Here is a 19,180-nt window from a genome sequence, read left to right on the forward strand (position 1 = left end):
TCCTGTAAGTAGCCATAATAACTTTATGACAAGAGCTTAGTTCTCCTGACCCTGATTACAATGTGCAAGAATTTGACCAAGAGGCTTTCAGAAAATTGGAAAGTAATTTAACAGTGTCTTTAAGGATTTATGTCATCAGTCTTCAGACTCTTGAATCTGGCTGGTGCATCTTCTTTGATCTTTGTATTCAGTTAGTGATGGAATTTTGGAAGCACCAAGAGAATTTAATTAAGTTGGTTGTTTAAGCTTCATAATTAATCCATATTGGTTGCACAGAAGTGAAATTTGCATTCTCAAAACTATAGACTTTTCCAGTGCAGAAATAATTTTCTGTGACTGCAATAAATTTTTCAAAGATAGTCCTTGTTTGTAGAGATTAAAAAAAAATAAAAAATAATCAGCGATTCTAGTGATTTGTACTTTTCTGTATTTCATGCAGGCTGAGATATCGCTGCCCATAGAGAGAACTGGAATAAAAGGCGGCAGTGGCACCTTCAGTGTCCTCCTGGATCTCATTGTGCTAGATCAGGTCCTTATTTTTCCTGCTGCAATGTGGCTTCGTTTGCTACTGGAAACAATAGGAGGTGACATCTATTTGGAGAGGGAGAGGAGGCTGGGAGTTCTTCATCTGTAGGCAGCATGTAGTCCAAAATCCCAAGCTGAGGATCACAGAGGAAGTAGAGGAGTAAGTCATTTTCTAAGAGATTAAATTCTCTGGAAAATTAATATCCTTGAGTTCTAGTTATCAAAAAAAAACATTAATCTCAAATACCTTGGCAAGCAATATGGTGTATTAATTTAGTCTGGAAACAGGATGAGAGAGAGATGCTTGTTTGTAAGAACATAACATAGAATTTTGGGGCAAATGTGCAGAGGAATGTGGGAAAACTGTACCTGTGTGTAGGCAAATACAGACAGTGTTTTGTAGAAGAGAGAATAATTCTTTTTCTTAAACAGGTTTTGTATAAGCCAAAATGTCAACTTAAATGTGTTTGCTGCTTGGTGTCAGCCCAGGGTAAAATGTGGTTGTAGGACCATGACTGCATATCTTTAACTCTGTTTTTTGCATTAAGTTTATCAAATTCTGAATACATAGGATTTTTAACCATGGTTTTAGTGACATCATGCTTAATGCTTCACTGCCAGTGACTGAAAATCATTCTGTGTGTGAATAGTTAGATGATCTGTACACTGATAACTGTCATGGAAGAATGGTGCCAACACCTTATTTGCTGATGTCACTACTTCTAAAAATCACTGCTTAGAATATGAAATTTTGTCTTTTCCACAGCCACTTGAGAGTACCATGTAAATACCCTCACAACTGAAATGTGTGGAAAGTTATTGGTTATTTCAGTAATATGGTACTATGCTGTGTGTCTGGGTGCCTCCTGTAGATAAATAGAAGTAATTTGTCAACCTGCAGCTTAAGGTGTTTCTTTAGTTTGTTTTTCACTAGGATTAATTGGAGCCAGAGTTGTTCCCTCTTAGCCATGTAAAAGCAAGCAGAACTGGCTTTGGCTAAAAAATCTTCCGGCTGCTCACAGAGGTTCTTCTTGTGGTTCCTGGGAGTTTGGGCGGGAGGAGAGAGTGGGAGCTTTAGGTACAGCTACAGTATCAGCTTTTCCTACTGACTGTAGAAGGGAAGTAGGCTGTAATAGCTGTCTAAAAACAAGTGATTTTCTTTTTTTTTTTTTTTTTCCCCCACTGGATTTTCTGAAGATGTGCCTAAGCCGAACAATCTGTAAGCCTTTTGTAGCACTCCCTGGAAATGGACCACAGCGGTCTCGCTGTGTTTGCTCTGAGCTAGAGAATTAGTTTCCCATATAGAGTAGTATGAAAGTAGATCTGTCTTTGACCTCTCTCGATTTCTTACTAGTTTCTTATGCATAATAAACGCAAGAATGTACATCTTTAAAGTGCTTTTAAATGCAAATTCTTTTTCTCAAACTTTCATACATCAGTCTGTTGTGCATTTACACGTGCTGTCTGCATTTGTAGTTAACGTGTCTTTGTCTTATTTTCATCATGCTCTCTGGCAGAGTAAGAGTTCAAGCAAGAATAATCCGAGTCTAGAAAATACTATTTTGAAAACCTTAATACAGTTCAACTCTCTATGCTGGGCTGTTAGAATGGTTGAGTGTGCAAAAAAAAAAAAGAAATCTTGACTTTTCTCCCCACTACACTGGAGAGTTAAGAGTGTTGAAACTGGTGATCTCTTTGGATTTTTCACTTACTACAACCAATGGTTTGGGACTATAGTATAAAGTAAGACCAACATGAATGAGTTCTTAGGACTGGAATTTTCCATTCCTTTTGCTTTTTTCCCCACAAGTCTTCAGAACTAATCACTAGAGGCAATGTCAGAACACTCAAACCCCCCTCCTTTTGTTGTTTGTTTCGTTTTGTTTGTTTTTTCTAAATATAGCATCAAACAAGATGTGTCATCTTTGCTCTGAACTGACTGTCCTTGGAATTTGATATCTTGTACTTTTTGACAGCAGGATCACACCTGGGGTTTTTCTTCAGTTGTACATTAGTGTAGCCAGTCTTTATGGTTGTGTATTACGCTGTTATCCATGTTATGCTTATCCAATTAAATAACTTTCAGTTAATTAGGATTTTAAATTTAATTCATTTTAAGCAGTTCAGTGAGGTGCAAGTGGCTGCATTCTGGTGTGACTGAGGATGGCAGTGGTGGGGATAAGTCACAGGGTACGATTTCTGTAGCAGGTTTTGTGGTTAGGATGCCAAACGGTAGCTGAATTCTAAGACTTCGGGTGAGGCTGTTTTTTCTGTGACACTCCAAGGACACCACTCCAGAAAGTGACATGCAAAGAAGATTTTTGAGATTGTTTTTTGTACCCATTTTTATTGCTATGTTACATATGCAGAACTGGAGAAACCTGTGAAGTATTTTGTGGGGAGGTGTTTTGTGTGTGCTTCTCATAAGTGAAAACTTTTATATAATATTCTTCAGGACAGTTTGAAATTGAGATATTCATGTGGTCTACTTGAGTATATTTTTTAGATGTCTGAAATACATCTTTCAACACATTAAAGCCAAAAAAAAAAATCAAATTATTGTCATCACTTACATTGATCAGATGTTCTATTGTTTAATTACATATATGAAGACTGAGTATTAAAAATGAGAGAAAAAGTTTGCTTCATCTTACCTCTGTAATTTTTTTTGGTGTTACATGTGTATTATGATATACTTAAAATTTCCATGGATGGTGAATCTGATCATGGATTTAGCTTTAATATGTTGTTGCAGCAACCAAGAAACATTGGTGTGACACATCCTAAGAGGTTCTTCACAGGTAATCATGAGCGGTCACAGTATGAAGACACATTTAATCCACCTCTGTCATGTGCTTCAGAAACTAAGAGAAGAAAACAGTGAATCTTTACTTGTTTTTTGACACAAGGGTATGCCGTGCATTGTTACAGTCCTTTTTCTCACACAAATTGTCAGGACAAATATACCAGAATTACAGGAGGAACTTTCACATCATGAAATGTAAGTATATTGCTCACATTGCATTTAAAATTTTGCAATTAACTTGAGATCACCATTCCGACAATGGACTACTATTAGCATGTGGTAAGTAAAAAATATTTAGGTTCTCTTTTTTTTTTTTTTAATTTTGTTTGGATACATTACTGATATAAAATTATTATATAAGCAAAATATTTCCCTTATGGTTCTGAGTGTTCTGTTTGCAGGTGTATTAAGGCTTATTTTGGTTTTAGGGGTTTTGAAGATCTCAACAGTGTGTGTATGAAAAGGTGTATTCTTGCTCTTCTGTTCCAAGTGGTAATTTAAACTCTTGTTTTAAAAATTAAGCCAAACTTGTATCAAAAATACCATTCCTACCACTTAAACTTTCTTAAATATGAATATGTTATTTGTTTAATCTTGGTTTGGTCTGTTAGGGTGACCATTAGTTGATGGTAATTTGGGGATTTTTTGTGTGTGTGCATAAAAGAATTGAAGACTGTAACTACAGTGTTCTGCAGAGTTAGCCAATGTCTAAGTTCTTTGCAGTAGACTACATTAATCCATGTTAATATAACAGTCATTTTAAAGACCTTTCTTATAATTCTGGTCTATATTTAACCATTTGTTTAGTGCTTACATTAGAATTGGGAAAATTTTGCTATTAAAAATAAGCTTATGTGTTGGTAACAAGAGCTTAATTTTTCACATTCATGTTCACATTTCACAATCCAGCTAGAACGTCTTTAATCTCCTCACAGTTTTAAATTCTGGTATATGAAAAGAAATTATCTGTCTGTATTCATGGAAGCATTTCTTTGCCTTCTTCCCTAGATTTCCCGGGAGCCTGGCCTCAGCTATGCCTGTTGCAGCCAGGACTGGAGTTACCGATTCTATGGCCTTCAGCAGCCCCGTTGCAGCCTGTCACAAGCCTCCCTCTAGCAAACAGCAGCATCGCAAGAACTGACCCTGGAGCCTTCTCTCCCTCCAGAACCCCGACAAAGCTCAGTTTGTATCAAAACAACTCGACGACAATTTCTGCTTCATAGCTTTCCAAACCCGACTGATCAGAAAGTTGTTCGGTATCCTAATACTGTTCAGGAAGTGAGACCCAATGTGTTACCCAGTTTCCCTAACCTGACCACGCTGAATTTAGCCAGCAATAAGATTGCAGGTGAAAGTCTGAAGCATTTATCAAAGCTAACTTTGATTTATCTGTCCAGTAATACCTACTTTATCAAAAAATGTGTTCACTGGGATATCTCCAACAGTGAAACTACAGTCCGAGGAACTGTTCATGTCATCTTCAGGATTTTGGATTTTTTCTGCTTGATAGTGAATAGTGCAAGTTCAGTTTTCTAAAATAAATAGGAAACACCAGATAATGAAAATTCACAAAATAAGAGTTTAAGCAGTGCTATAAAATGTCCTATATGATCTGAACACTAAAGATTTGGGTATTGTAGAGATTCTGACTTAATTTATAATTTTCTGTGTTAATGCCTTATATCATTTTAAGTGATTTCTGATTATGTTACTGTGTATAGTACCTAGAATATATTGCCATCCTTAATACTCAGTACTGTATTATAGATGTACTTCGATACAAAGTGTATTGCCTGGGATAATACTGAAGAGTAAGATGAGTATGTGCCTGAGCTTATACTGTAAAAAGCATAGCAAAATGCCTGTTTCTTCTCTTTGTTTTACATTGACAGTTTGACTGTCAACAGTCCATAATATGAAGTCATCCAAAGAAAACTGCTGTTGTAACTGTGGACCTTCATGTGAAAGAAATGGAATGTCTTTTCTGGATGAAGGTCAAATTAACTGAAAAGATTACCTAATTAAAATGCTGCGCTTTTTTTCAGTTCATAAATGATCCCAAGCCTTATTGATTAGCTATTCTTGTCCCCCAGACAGAAAATTACTCAATGTTTGGATAGAATATGTGACAAAAATAAGCTAGTATTTCAGTAGTTGAACTATATTGAATACAGTCCGTGTGGCAAAAGGATAAACTCCAGAAACTGAAAGACTCATTATGATAGAAATATGAACTAAAAATTGAGTTAACTTTAGTCTATTCCCCTTTTACTTTGCAGGATTGATTCTTTCCATACACTTCACGTGGCAGATTATACTGTGTTAGTTCTCTAAAGCATATTTAGACATTTAAGTGGTAGATTTTTCTAGTGATACGCTTTCTGGTTTCACAGAGCTGCTGAATGCTTCCCTCCTGGAAAAGGCTCTAGTTGTAGCATCTCAAAGCCCACCAGCAGTGAAAGGAATGGCTCTTGGGAACATTGCTGACTTTCAGCTGTCCTCAGTGAGGTGCTATCCACTCAGGCGTGTTTCCTTGAAGGTTTAGTACATTATTTCATATTGTGCTTTTCAAAACATGTTTTGTGACAGCAAGGACAGATGTGATATTTTATGTACCTTCCTTCATTCCCCAGCCTGCCTTTTCAGTGGAATACCAGTGTGCATTTTTGCAACATTTCTGTTGCAAAATTACAGGATGGATTTATTTGTTTGTCTGTGCTAAATATAAATCTACTTTCAAATTACATCTTGGTACTGAAATACTGTCATAGTTTTCTGATACATCCTTCTGAACTTGTTCAAAAATAACATATATTTATTATAGTGTGTGTGTGGGGAAACTCTGGGGAAAGCATCTTAAACTGATGTGTGCAGCGAGGATGATTAAATATTCAATATACAGCATTTGTTAAAATTCAGATGAGGCATTTGGAAGAACGGTTTGAAGAATACAAAACCATGGCATTACGTGGAAATCTTACCAAAGAAAAAGCTTCTTTTGAATGTATCTCTTTCAGGGAATAACTATAAAAACTGAATTTACAGCAAAATAAAAAAATCCTTCACGGTTTTGGTTTCTTTTTTGTTTCCCAGCCACTTCAATAACATTCTCTTTTTTTTTTTCCTTCTAATGTATATTTTATTGTCTAGATTTTGAAGTTTTCAGTTTGGAAGTTAATTTTTCTCAACTGGGGCAAAGTTCTAAATTAATTTTTGGTCATTTTGCGGTATTATTTCCACCTCTTTTACTGCTTCTCTTGCTGTGGAAGGTGAAGCAAGATAAAAAGCAGGTACAACCAGGTAAAGAACCTACTGCTGAGAAGCAACAAAGCTCTCTTGGCATGGTGACAAAGCAAGTGAGAAACAGGATCTGGTGACAGTGACACAAACAACGGTAAAGTGAACTGCGACCCTGGAAATCGTAACACAGAATGGTTGGGGTTTGTTGAGAAATGAAGGTAGGTAGGTAGGGGAGATCTTGCCGCCAGGGATCTGTAAGTGGAAACCGGAGGCAACCAAAACCAAGCCCACTTAAGAAACGAAGAGTACTGCGATGCCGTGGGCATGTGGACAAGCTTCCACAACTTCCCTAGAAAGAGCACCATCAATAATGATTTTTTTTTAACCAACTACAGCACGTGCAGAGAGGTGGAAAAACCACCAAGTTTTGTGTTGTAGCTAATGAACCACATAACAGCTCATTCTTAACAAACATTCTATTTACCTGTAGTAATAATAAGGAGTATTAAATCCTGGCTCAACATCAGTTAAAAAAAAAAAAGTTCAGTTAAATAGCCACAAATGTTAATGCATTTGTTGAATCATAGAAAATAAGGATTAAATAAATTAATTAAATGACCTTTAAATACAATGTTGGAGTTGTACTGTTACTGTAACACAACAGCAAAGCTAACATGCCCTTTCTACATTCATGCACAAAAAGTTTTGAAAGCTGATGTTAGAAACTGGGGGTTTTTTTATGTGTCCCAGCTTTGGGAGAGGACTTTGGCACGCTTGCCAAAGAAGCCACATCTTGCCATGGATTTTAAAATAAAAGTTTGCTCCCCCCCCAAAAAAAGAAGACAGCAGTCTACTGTTGCTGCATGCAGCGCTTTTATTTTCATTTGTCTTTACAGAAATGTGAAGCATCTTCACAATAATTGTACAAAACCATCTGCAGTTGGCTGGCTGCAGTGCAGCCCAGCAGAACATGTCACAAAATTGGGTCTCAGAGAGGAAAGGTGGGAGTTTTATCTGCTGTTGCTGATAAAAATCCATGCATGAGCTGACCTTGAGAGATGACTGGTCTCACTCAGGGGAAATAAAAATCTCATGTTCTGTATAGATTGAAGTAAAAAGGGGTATAACAGGAAATAAATATACTCTAACATTTGTTTTAATATTTGATTTTACTTTAATGCATGATATACGGATTTAGTCCATATTTAGCATATGAAACCATTAGTGGACATGTAACATGCGATGGAGCCGTTCGCTAGTAAACCTGAAAATGCCGCAGCCATCCTCATTTCTGCATTCCCCCAGGGCCTGTCATGTCTTTGCTTTAGAACACAACTGTTTCCTTCAGAAAATCCTATTTTTCTAAGTTTACTCTCAGCAGCTGGAAGCAATAGCAATTGTTTTCCTCTCCCCATGGGAAGTGCAGGACAGGGGTTGTACCAGGCAGCTCTGGGAGAAAGTCCTCAGTTGTGCACCCCTCCAAGACAGCCCTTTTATAAGCAGAAACAACTCTTCTTGATGCATCAACATTTCCAGGACCATTACAAAAATAAAATACCTTTGTTTTTACATTAGTATTGTAACTGAGTCTAAAGAATTAGAAAAATTAAACGTTTGCTCTTAGACTTGCATTGACCACAGGTAAGTATCTACAGTATTTATTTCAACATCCCATTAGAATGTCTGCTATAAATTTACACCATAGAAAGAATGTATGTAAAACGCGTGTGGTTTATACACGTAGCTTTCTCTTTAAATACATACATTTATACATTAAACAAACAGAAGCATTGTCAAAATGCAGTAATATTGAGGGTTGTTATTTTAATAGTTTTACAAACCACATGTAGTCTACACACTTCTTTTGGTATGTGGGTTTCCGCTTACGTTAATTATCTCCTCGATGAAGGGTCAATAAGACTGGCGAGTGCCCAGCGAGGAAGGAGAGGTACCTAAAGCTGAGCTCCTGCCCCGGCACCCAATGTCTTTGCAGCCTGCGGGGCTGCTGGCACGAGGACCCTTCCCTCTCGGCAGCACTTGGCTAACTGGGATGCTCAGTGCTGTGTCATTTGGCACATCCCGCCAGTCAAATACAAAAAAACAAAAAATAAAAAAAAATTAAAAACTTACGTTCTGAGTAGTTAAACACGTGCAGGTAATCACGTCATCCACATGGCTTGGGTTTTTTTTGAACCTGTAATACTGCTTTGTTCCACTCTCCCATGAAAGCTAAGTGGGAATTGGAAAATGACCTGTCTGAAATCTAGACAATTAAATATATTAACACGTGAAGAGGCATTTCTGGAGTTATCTGAGCATCTTGAGGCTTTAAGTTAACACAGACCCGACATGTGCTTTTGTACTTCAACCGCACTCACTTTTTAGCCTACATCAACTTTTTTTTTCTTTTAAATGATATTTTTGGCATGCTAAGTTACCAACAGAAATAAATAAAACAACATCTATCTGCCTTAACTGAATAGATAAAGAAATTAATAAAAAAAACCCAACCCAAAACAACCCAAAAAAGCATCAGAGCCAGTTCTGTTTGTGTCCACACCTAAGTGTAGCCAAAGGGTCAGGCTGGGCTCATTGCCTTCACCTGCGGTTCCTCTCCGAGCCCATGACGTACCGTCAGCTGATGGTGCCCAGTGCAGGTCACCCAGGGCCTCGTGGCCAGCACATCGGGAAAAAAATAGCAATTAAAAAAAATTAAAAAAAATTAAAAAGACTGACCCCAAACCCCATCCAGGCCCAGAAGGTCTTTCTCACCTTCTCGAGGCAATGCCAGCCCCCGTGCGGGTCCTACCCCCACCCCGGGCATCCCTGTTCCTCACCCACACGTTTCTCTCCCATCGCTGCTTTCCCACGGGGCGGGCAGCACATCCCCGCGGGCTGGGGCTGCCCCAGGACATCTCACCAACTGCTTAAAACTGCAATTTTAAACAGTGTTTTTTGGGTTTTGCTTGTTTTTTTTTTTTGTAAACAACTTTTATTGGGGGTGTCATGGGGAACGAACGGCGAATGTTAATGGCAATAAACCATTCAGCTGGCAGCAAGTCTGGGATGGCTGATGGGATTTCATGGTGATGTTGTGCTTTACAGGCTTCTTGTTTTAAAAAAAAAAATCACATTGGAGTTTTAATATATGAATGTAAAAGTATATAAAGTTAACAACTCGGTTATTCACTTGCCAATCAAATAAAACCTTTACACATCAACGTTGTAAAGTGTGCAAAAATAGATGGAAAATACATCTTGTGTTTCTGCTATCGAAAGGTCTCTACGGGTCGGCCGGTGCAGACCGAAAGCGCTTGGCCAGCGTACGCGATGCGGCGGTGTAGGGTTTAACGCTGCTCTGTACATTCATGCACCTCTGCTGCAGGCGAAGCCGCTGGGACGCGCGGTTCTGCTGGGTTATAAAGTCGAGCGAGGACGGGAGGAGCTGCCAGGGTGCCCGCGGTGGGCACGGGGTGGGGGGGGCCCGGGCAGAACCCGCTGCCTTTAATGGTGTCACTGGTCCGTGACCCAGGGGAGGGGAAGGGGTTGAAGCCACGTCCAGGCTGCGCTAGCCGGGGGGGTGTCGGACCCCAAACTGCCCCGGGAAGGAGGGGAAGGGGCTGAGCCGAGATGCCGACCCACAACACCCAAGGGTGCGTGTCCCCCGCCAGCCTGCCCCATCCCACTCCCCTCCCCGGTACAGGGACCCCCGAGTCCCTCGTGTCCCCCCCCGGTCAGCCCCGACAGCAGTAGCAACGGGGGGACGAGCTCGGCGGGGGATGCAAACCCAGGGGCACGGGTGACGAGAGGCATTGCCGCAGGGATGGCGCGGCTTTCGGTCCCCTGGGTTTGGTGCGGTTTGGCTTGGAGATGCCAAGATGCACTGGAGGCACCAGAGGGGGCTGCACTGCCCCGTCCCACCCTGTCCCGCCTCGTCCCACCTTGTTCCATCCATCCATCCATCCATCCCGCGGCCACCGGTGAGTCCTTCCCTGCCTCCCGGCGCAGCTCCGAGCGCTCCTCACATCGACGTCCGTAACAGAAAACCAACAGAGGATGAAGAACATGAGTTGAGTGAAAAAGCAGAAGTTTGGGTACCCGGGGGGATACCCGGCAAAGGGTGAGGAGGAGGAGGAGGAGGGGTTTGGCGCAGTTTTGCTCTTGTATCGACAAGCCCCATCAAATGCAAACAACGTGCATCATCTGGGGGCAATATTAAACACAGTCCTCCTGCTCGCGCAGGGTCAGTTGTCATCTGGTCTCAGCCACGTCCCACCAGCACCAGCGAAAACTTTCTCACTAGTTGCGGTATTCGTATAAAAAGTTAAAAGCCACGGGGCGTACGACGGCCGGCTGTCGGTCCGTCCGGCTGTCCCGTCCCTCCAGGGGGGGTCCCAGCATCCCTTCCGCGGCGCAAAGCCCGGCCGGGCATCACCTTCCCCCGGGGCAACGGGCACCCGCGGGCGGCAGCAGCCTTCCCCTCTGGCTGGCCGTCCTCTTCTTCTTCACCGCCTCTCCCCGGAGCCCAGCGGCCCCCGGCAAGGGTGTGGGGTGCGGGGGGGGCTGCTCACAGCTGGGTCTCGTCGCGCGTTTCGGGGTTGCAGGAGCCCAGCTTGTTGCTGCAGCTGCTCTTGCGGCTGTGGCCATCGTTGGCCACGTGGGCCAGTGGGTCGGAGCGGATCAGGTACCTGCGGGGACAGCACAGTTACGCCGATGGGACCCCCCCATCCTCCCAGTTCCCCAATGGCAGAAGGGAGCTGTGCAACCCCTAAATTGGGGTCTGGCCCATCCTCGAGGCCAGGACATGTGGGGATGCCCCACAGCGTTTTGCTGGGAGCTGCTGCTCGTGGCGGCAAGGCAGCTGTTAAAATAATTAGGAGTTATTTCTGCGGGTGCTGCACAGCGGCAAAAGGCAAGGGAAAACCTCCATGCATCCAGGTCGGAGCAGTGATGAGCGAAGCTGGGGCTGGGGCAATTTGGGTGCTGCTCAGGAACATGGGGAAGGGAAACAGCCTGGGAAGGAGGCAAAACCCACTGGTTTTTATGAGAAATCACGGCAAGAAATGCAACGGGGTCAGCCCACGGTGCTGGGGCAGGTCTGGGGGCATGGGGAGCGCTCTTGCCTGGGGGGAAGCCTACGGGGGGGGCAGCACCTACACAATGTCGTTGAGCTCCAGCCGTGTGTCCGGGGGAGGATTGATCAGGACGTAGGACAAGGTGTTCTGGTGGTCGTTCATCTCATCTGCGAGAGGAGGAGAAAGGGCTGGTGAGGGATGCCCCGACAGACGCCCCAACGGACACCCCGACAGATAGCCCGGTGGCCCTCCCTCCCTCCCGCAGCCCCCCTGCAGCATCCCCAAGCACCTGGCTCCAAGAAGTCATAGCTCGTCCCCAAGGACAGCAAATGGGTCCCTTCAGTGGGGGAGGCCAGGGGCGATGGCGTTGCCACCGAGAGAGCACCGAGAATATCACTGCCACCTCCCTCCGCGCCTCCCCAGCTGCTCCCCCCGCCTGGCACGGCCCAGGGGCTTGGCAGACGTAACTCTACAAAGTCCCCGCTCCCCTCCCAAAAAAAAGGAAGATGTCTTACCTTGGTTTAGTGCAAAAAAAAGGGAACAGATTAGTCTTGCCATGTTAGGTACAGCGCAACGACTCCAGCCACTGGGTCAGGGCAGCCAAACCCCCCCCGGGCCGCTCGAACGCTCTGCCCGCTTGTCCCCTGCTTGAATTACTTAATTTAGCATCATCCAGCAACAGGATTTAGTTCAAAGATTGCTTCTTTCTCCTGCCGAAGGGAAACCGCCTCCGTGGAGTTTCAGAGCCATCGATGCCATTCGGGGACGGCTCTAAACTACGGTGACCTCCCGGGGGTCTCCGGGCCACCAAAAGCAGCACCCATGGGTGCTGTGCAGGGCAAACAGGCGGCCTCAAGGCCGGGGGGGGGGCCCTGCGCTTTCCAAAATAGCTGAGAACAAGATCATGGGTGAAATGAATGGGGGTGCAAGGCTGCGGGCGGCCGGGGAGGGGGTGGAAGCTGCGACAAATAACACCATTTACAGACTGAGTAACTGGGTGCGGATGGACAGGATGGAGAGGGGATGGACAGACGGACGCCAGGGGCAGCGTGATGAGCGCGGTGGGACACCAGCTCGCTGCAAGGCTCGTCACTGGGACGCCTCTCAGAGCTATTAGAAAGGCTCCTCTGAGCAGCACCAGTGTACACCAGATGTTTGCCCATCTCGGCCAAATGGAGCTCGGTCTGGTGGGCAGCAGGACCAGGGACCGGCCACTGGGACAGGCGTTAGCTCTGGGCTGGGGGCTGCTCCCTGCGACCTGTCCTGCCATTCCCACCATCCCATCCCTACCGTCCCCCCTGCCCCAGCCACAATCTGGAGCGGATCCCCCGGTCAAAGGCTGCCCTGCCACATGGCGGGACACAGGCTGAGTCTCCTGCCATAACAGCACCCATGGGTGCACGATCACCCCAGGCACGGGGGGGTGGCCAAGCCAGCCCGTGGGCGAGGAGTACGACTTCTCTTCAGCCTCGGGACTGGGGCGAAACCTCCGAAGCGGGGCTTTTCTCAAGCCGTGAGCTGAGCTGAGAAGCTCAAGCCAGCGCAGCCACCAGGGATGCAAACAGGTCCTGCCCCGGGCTGCCTTTGCCACGCGTTTGGTCCAGATGAGCCCCAGAGCATCCCCGCGGCTGGACCACGCCGGTACTGCACACAGCGGCGCTTGCAGGGGGGGGCACGAGACCCTTATTTTGCTGCTCAGACACCTCCCTGGCACCTCTGAGGCCACAGAAGGTGCTGCAGCCAGGGGATGACTGGGGAGGTGCCTTGTGGGACCCCCCCCGAACTGGGTCGGGGTGCCCAGCCCCAGGTGCCGGCCGGTCCCTCGAGGAGCCGGAGAGCTTTGGCCATCCCAGTGCTCAGCCTTACAGCGAGGAGGGGACAGGGGGTGGCAATGCTGGGGCACAGGAGGCACACGGACCCTGGGACCCGACAGGAGACACGGGGTTTGCCATGACGGGGGAGGCGGGGAAGGGCCCTGGTTCGTGGCAGGTTTCCCTGCTCCATGGAAGCACCTTTTCCTGACCCCCCATGCAGCCGAGCCAGGCACTGCTAAACCCACCAAGTATATTGCCATATCGTCCCCTGCGGCACAGCGGCAGGGCTCAGCCCAGCGGCACCCTCCAGTGATATTTTTTTTTTTTGGCGGGGGGGATGGTGGGAGCCAGAGCTGAGCTCCAGCTCCCGCACCCACGCAGCCCCCCGGCAGCGATGCCACCACGTCGGACGTTCACCCGTGGGTTCTCCTGGTTTAGCGGGCAGCTGGGGTGAATTAACGGTGCTGGGCCCCTCCGCGGCAGGAGACGGGCTCTCGCTCAGCCCCAGCTCTTCTGTGGGAAGGGGGGGAGATACCAGCGGGGTCTGAGCTCTGCCCAGCACCCGCTGCCCAGCTGGCAATATACTCTGCTGGCGTGGGGCTTCCATGAGCCCCAGCTGGGGCTGCTTCTCTGATGAAGGACACAGTTTATAGGAAAATGCCAACTTTTCACCTTAAGCATGGACTAGTGAAGCCTAAAATACAGCTAGGTCGGGCTATCGCTAACCTCTAGGCTGCTGCAGTAAAAAGGGGCCTTTCCAGGGCACTTTACACCACTGCGTAAAGGTGTAAATGATGCAATAACCCTGCAGATGCCAACAAGGTGCCCTGGGGTGACTGCAGCATGCGTGGCACCCGCGGCTGCTGCTGCTGCCTCGCGCCCAGCCCAGCAACCCCCCCGGTTAGAAAACAGGGTCTGCTAACGCTTGAGAGTCGTCCAGGAACGCAAACCAAGGATTGCAAAGGGCTTTCCAAGCGCTGCCTTGTGCGGTCAAGAGGCGAAGGGGTCGGTGCAGGAGCTCCAGCATCTCATCGCAGCACACACCGGCAGCTCCGCTGCGCTCGTGTCCCCCCTCTGCAAATCCCCTCCTCGAATTGCCACTGGCTTTACAGACCAAAACCAACTTACAGAGCAATGGAGGGAGGGTTTCTTTTAAGGACAGCCGAGGGCTGCGATTTCCCTGTAAGAACTCAGCTAGAAAAGGGTCCCTGAGGTTTTTATCTCCATGACTTACAGAGCCCTGTGTTTGCACTGCCGTTGCAGGACGGGCTTTTGTTTTCCAAGGCCACCCAACAAATTAGTGCTTGAAAGGCTCGGGTATCTAAGGTGAAAACCGGCAAGGGTGTGGTTTGGGCTTAGCTGGCATGATCTTGTTGTACGCTGCACGCCGTGAGTCACGCGGGACTCCCAGGGAAAGGGAATTACCTTGCAAATATCCCAGGTTTACCCGATTCATCACATCACTGGCTGTTAAATTTGCTACATCCTCTACAGAACATACAGGGAAAGGCACAGACATAAACAGAGAGAGAGAGAGAGGTCAGCAAGCCATGATTCGGCAAATATCAGAGACGAGCTCCTGCACTGCAGCAATAAAATGAGCAAAAGAAAAAAAGGAAAGGGGGAGAAGGCAGAGCAACGTGTCCTTCCAAAACGCCACGGGTGTCCAGACACTGATGGTGACACACGGTGACAACGCACAGTCCCAGCACGGCCGGTCACAGACGTGCTGCAGGGTCTAGGGAGCTGCTGGTCCCCCCGCCGTGCCCAGCGCCCTGGTCCAGCATCTCCTGACGGGAGACAGGTCCTGCACCCCCCGCTGCCTCGTCGCTTGCTGGAGCTCCCTCGGTTTGCTCCAGCCAAAATTTGCCGGATTGGCCAGGAGAAGGATGCAAACTCTGATGCTAACCCAGCCAACGGTGCCCTGAGCATCCCGGCGGGGCTGGTTGTGGGGTGGCCCATCAGGATCCTCAACCGAGGCCGTACAGGCAGGGAAGCTGCCTTTGCTTTGACCTCTGCCGGCGTTCGCAGGGGATGCCACGCCACGGCCTGCCCTCCGCAGCACCCGCTGCTGCAGATCTTGCTTTGGGTGCGTGGGCTGTGCTCTGGGTGCACCCTGTTTCCCAGCTTCCTACGCCCAGCAGCTGGGTAAAACAGCTTTTTTAAGGCGGTGCACGCCATCAGGCACGCTCCGGACCCTGCAACAGAGCTGCAGGGAGCTGGAAGTCCCCCAGAAAAAGCAGCAGAAACTTTTAGGACTAGTAATGTAGGAAAAAAAAGAGAGGGGGGGATGCACGGCTGCAAGCCCTTGCCTGGCATGCCCTGTGCCCCCTCTGTCCTGCCGCAAGCCGGCTCTCCTGCCTCCCTCCCCTCCACTCCAAACCCTCCTGCGCTACATTTCTTTATATTTTCTCCTCCTCTTTCACACGCCTAAAGGGCTGCGAGGGAGAAGCCAAGATGGGAGAGGAGGAATTCCCCCTCTGCCTCCTGAAATCGGCCCCCGTCCCCGCTGGGGCACGGTGTGCGGGCAGGGGCTGGCACGGGATGGACGGACGCTCTTCGAGGACGGAGCAAACAGGCAGCAGCACAGGATGGCTTAAAAGAAAGGAAAAAAAAAACCCAAACAAACCAAACAAACCAAGGAAGCTGTGGGCTACAGACTTTGTCATAACCACGGGGTGGGGAATCGTCCAGGGGGGGACACAGACGCCAGCACCGACGGGACGGGCGGGTGAGAAGCTTCACGAGAAATGCGGCCGCATGGAGGGACCCCGAGCACTGCGGACGCCCTGGGGCTGTGCGGGTTCATCACAGCCAGACACAGGTTTCACACGCAATGAAGCAAACCACTCAGCCCTGTAGCTACCAAAGTGTTTTCCATGGAAGAGCTTTATGAAGGATAAAAGTCTATAACAAGAGGGGTCTCTGCCAGCTGACGGGGCTTCACCTCTCCCTGCCGCACTAGGGGGGCTCTCGGGCAGAAGGGTTTTGCTGACTTGGAGTCAGCGTGTCCTGAACCACTGTTTCTGCACGGCCAGAAAGCTGGGGGGGGCAAGCGGGGCATGGCACCCAAAGGCTGCACGGCGGTGCTCAGTCCAGCTGCAGGCAGAAGGGTGAGTTACTCTGCCGCTGCAAACTCCTGCCTGGACCCATCCTAGAGCCCCGAAACAGGGGCGGCTGCCTGCAGTCGGCTGGGGGGGGTGGCAGGCGAGGGGGCTCTGTGCCGCGGGACCCCAGCCTTGAATGCGCTCGTCTGCAGAAGCACAAGCAAGCCGGGGAATGAGGTGCCGCTCGGAGCCGGATCCGGCAGTGCCTGCGGGGTTAGGCTTGGCTTGGGGTTAGGCTCGGCATGGGGTTAGGCTCGGCTTGGGGTTAGGCTCGGCTTGGGGTTACCTGAGGAGCCCGTGAGCGGGATGCACCACCGCAGAGAAGCGCAACCGAACGGCACTTACCGTACCCGGTGGTGGGCAAGCCCAGGTGCTTCATACGGTTTTTGACAAGCTCAGAAAGCTCCTGCCTCTCGGAGCGCCGGTACAAGCTGAGGCGCTGCTGGCTGATCCACTCGGCCGTCTTGCTGGAGTGCTTGTTGCCCTTCCTGCTCAGCCGGCGTGCCCACTGCATGCTCTTGCGTCGCAGCAGCGGGTGCTCGGACTGGTCGCTGGAGCACGAGTTCCTGTGGTGGCTGGTCTTGATGCCCCAGTGCTCCTTGACGTCCTTTGTGTCCTCGCAGTCCTCGACGTTGATTGAGATCTGTGACTGGAAGCCCAGCAGGTCACGGGCGGAGGGAACCCCAAAAGAGCCTGTCCTATCCCTGGTGGGGTGGGATCTCTCCCATGGGATGGGATCCTTTCTCTGACCCACACACGCTCTCCTGGCACATCATCTCCGTACTGCTAAAACTACCTGGCCGGCAGATTTGGGATAAGCACTGTCGAGTGGAGACTAATGGGCGCCTGACATGTCTCCCACGATTATGTCTGGGCTGCCCAAGGGACAGCCGTGCCCTTGTCTCCTCTTTCATCTTACCACAGACGTGCTGCTGCATCTCTGATACAGCAATCCCCACTGGGGAGCAGGAATTTATTAATAAAGCAGTTTAAAGCATCTCTAAGAAAGAGGTGGCTTGCATTTAATTAATGTCAACTTTCAGCTCCCTGTAGCTGCTTCCTACAAAGCTGAAAACGGAAGGTATTTAAAGCAGAGCCTGGCTCACTCCCCTGCTCTTATCCCAGTTAATTATACTTCAGGGCGCCAAGGACTTTTGTATTCCTGGACTGCCGAGGCTCAGCCGGCATCGCCCTTCCATGGGGACAGGCAGCGCCATGCCGTAATGCCCGACACCCGCCTCGAGCGCCTGGCGGCTGGATGCGAGCGGCACTCACCTGCGCTCTGATGTCGTGGGGCTGCAGCGGGGGAAAAGGAAGGAAAAATAAAGTGTCAGCCTGGCAAACAGGCAGCTCTGCTGTACCACATCCCCCCTGCTCCCTGGGGACTGGGTGCCACACGGCACTGCGGAGCTGTGCTGAGAAAATCCCCCCTGCTTGCCCACAGCCAGGCTGCTGCCCAGAGAGATGGGCATTTACACCGACCCAGCTTACCCGGCTGGGGAACCAGGACCCCACGACCGTAACGCAGACGTGGGGCTGCTAACGAAGCGAAGGCAGAGCTTCCCCTCCCCTCGCTCCTCCCCACCGCTGCTGCAACCAGGTCCCAGGGGCCTCACGGACCCGGCCGGCCTCATGGACCGCATCTGTGCCGGGCAGTGATGCTCGGCTGGGACCACCAGCAGCCCCTTCCTGGCACATGCCATCACCATGCCCCCACCTCAGAGGTTGCGAACATGTGCGACTCCGTCCTGTAAATCCCGATGGGAATCTCCGCACTGGAGGAGCAGAGCTTCTGGAAGAGGCGGCCGTACGTCCGGATCCAGAGGTCCTCTTCAGTGATCTTCATCTGAGCAACAGAGGACAAACATCAACCGCCCTGCACCGTGTAGAGCCCGCTGAGGAGCACCTCGGGGCTGGTCCCGCGCTTCACACCGGCTCATCCATGTCAATCCCAAAAGCGAGCCGGATTCCACAAAAAAGACCAGGGGCAATTTCCAACCTCAGCTTTCAGACCAGGGACTTTGGGCAGCTGGCAGCTCTTGGGCTTTTGGTAGCGCTGAGGTTCCCCGCACACGATGGAGGGCAGTGATGACCTGGCAAGGTTCCCCAGAAGAGGGGAACCCTCCACCCCCCCGTACGCAGAGTGACAGATCCCACCAGATCCACGATGACTTGGCCCCATGGTTTGAACCCGGAGGGACTTGGCACCTACCGCACAGAGGTAGCCGGAGCCCGGCGTGGTGTCGAGGCCCAGAAGCAACCGAGTGATGGTGATCATGTAGTCCTTCACGAACGACTAGAGGGAGACATTTGGGCAGGAAGCCGGAGAAGAGGTTTGCTCAGTTATTCATTGGGAGACGCAAAGGGGTGGCCGCAGCTGCAGGGATGCATTACCCAGAGCCTGTCGGGCTCTCACCTGGTAGAGCAGCGTGTCCAACATGCTGATGCTGAAGACCCTCCCGGCCGCGAAGGGCAGCCGGAACATGAAGGCCAGGTTGGAGCCGTTCTCTCGCTCTTTCTGGAAGAGGAAGGCGAGACGTGAGCACCCACAGGCAAACAGCATTGGCAGGGCTTTGTTCATGTCCTTCCAGGGCATTTAGCAAAGAAAAACCA

At 48.9% G+C, this 19,180-nt stretch overlaps 1 protein-coding gene across 8 annotated transcripts in view; it reads right to left on the bottom strand.

Annotated features, from left to right (window-relative positions):
- Positions 1–7,425: 7,425 nt before the first annotated feature.
- KCNT1 (potassium sodium-activated channel subfamily T member 1) overlaps positions 7,426–19,180 on the bottom strand; it is a 91,632-nt gene continuing 79,877 nt past the window's right edge. For 5 of the 8 annotated variants that reach the window (XM_069771162.1, XM_069771161.1, XM_069771168.1 and 2 more), the window contains 8 exons: positions 18,984–19,085; positions 18,780–18,863; positions 18,285–18,413; positions 17,843–17,863; positions 16,913–17,216; positions 14,886–14,948; positions 11,729–11,813; positions 7,426–11,259 (listed from right to left, as the gene is read on the bottom strand). In XM_069771162.1, coding sequence (XP_069627263.1) covers positions 11,139–11,259; positions 11,729–11,813; positions 14,886–14,948; positions 16,913–17,216; positions 17,843–17,863; positions 18,285–18,413; positions 18,780–18,863; positions 18,984–19,085 — 909 coding nt within the window. In that variant the 3' untranslated portion in view covers positions 7,426–11,138. The remainder of the gene's footprint in view (positions 11,260–11,728; positions 11,814–14,885; positions 14,949–16,912; positions 17,217–17,842; positions 17,864–18,284; positions 18,414–18,779; positions 18,864–18,983; positions 19,086–19,180) is intronic. The other 3 variants (XM_069771164.1, XM_069771167.1, XM_069771163.1) reach the window with 2 other exon arrangements.

This window comes from Haliaeetus albicilla, chromosome 26 (assembly GCF_947461875.1).
Source record: "Haliaeetus albicilla chromosome 26, bHalAlb1.1, whole genome shotgun sequence".
In the NCBI taxonomy this organism is placed as follows: Eukaryota; Metazoa; Chordata; class Aves; order Accipitriformes; family Accipitridae; genus Haliaeetus; species Haliaeetus albicilla.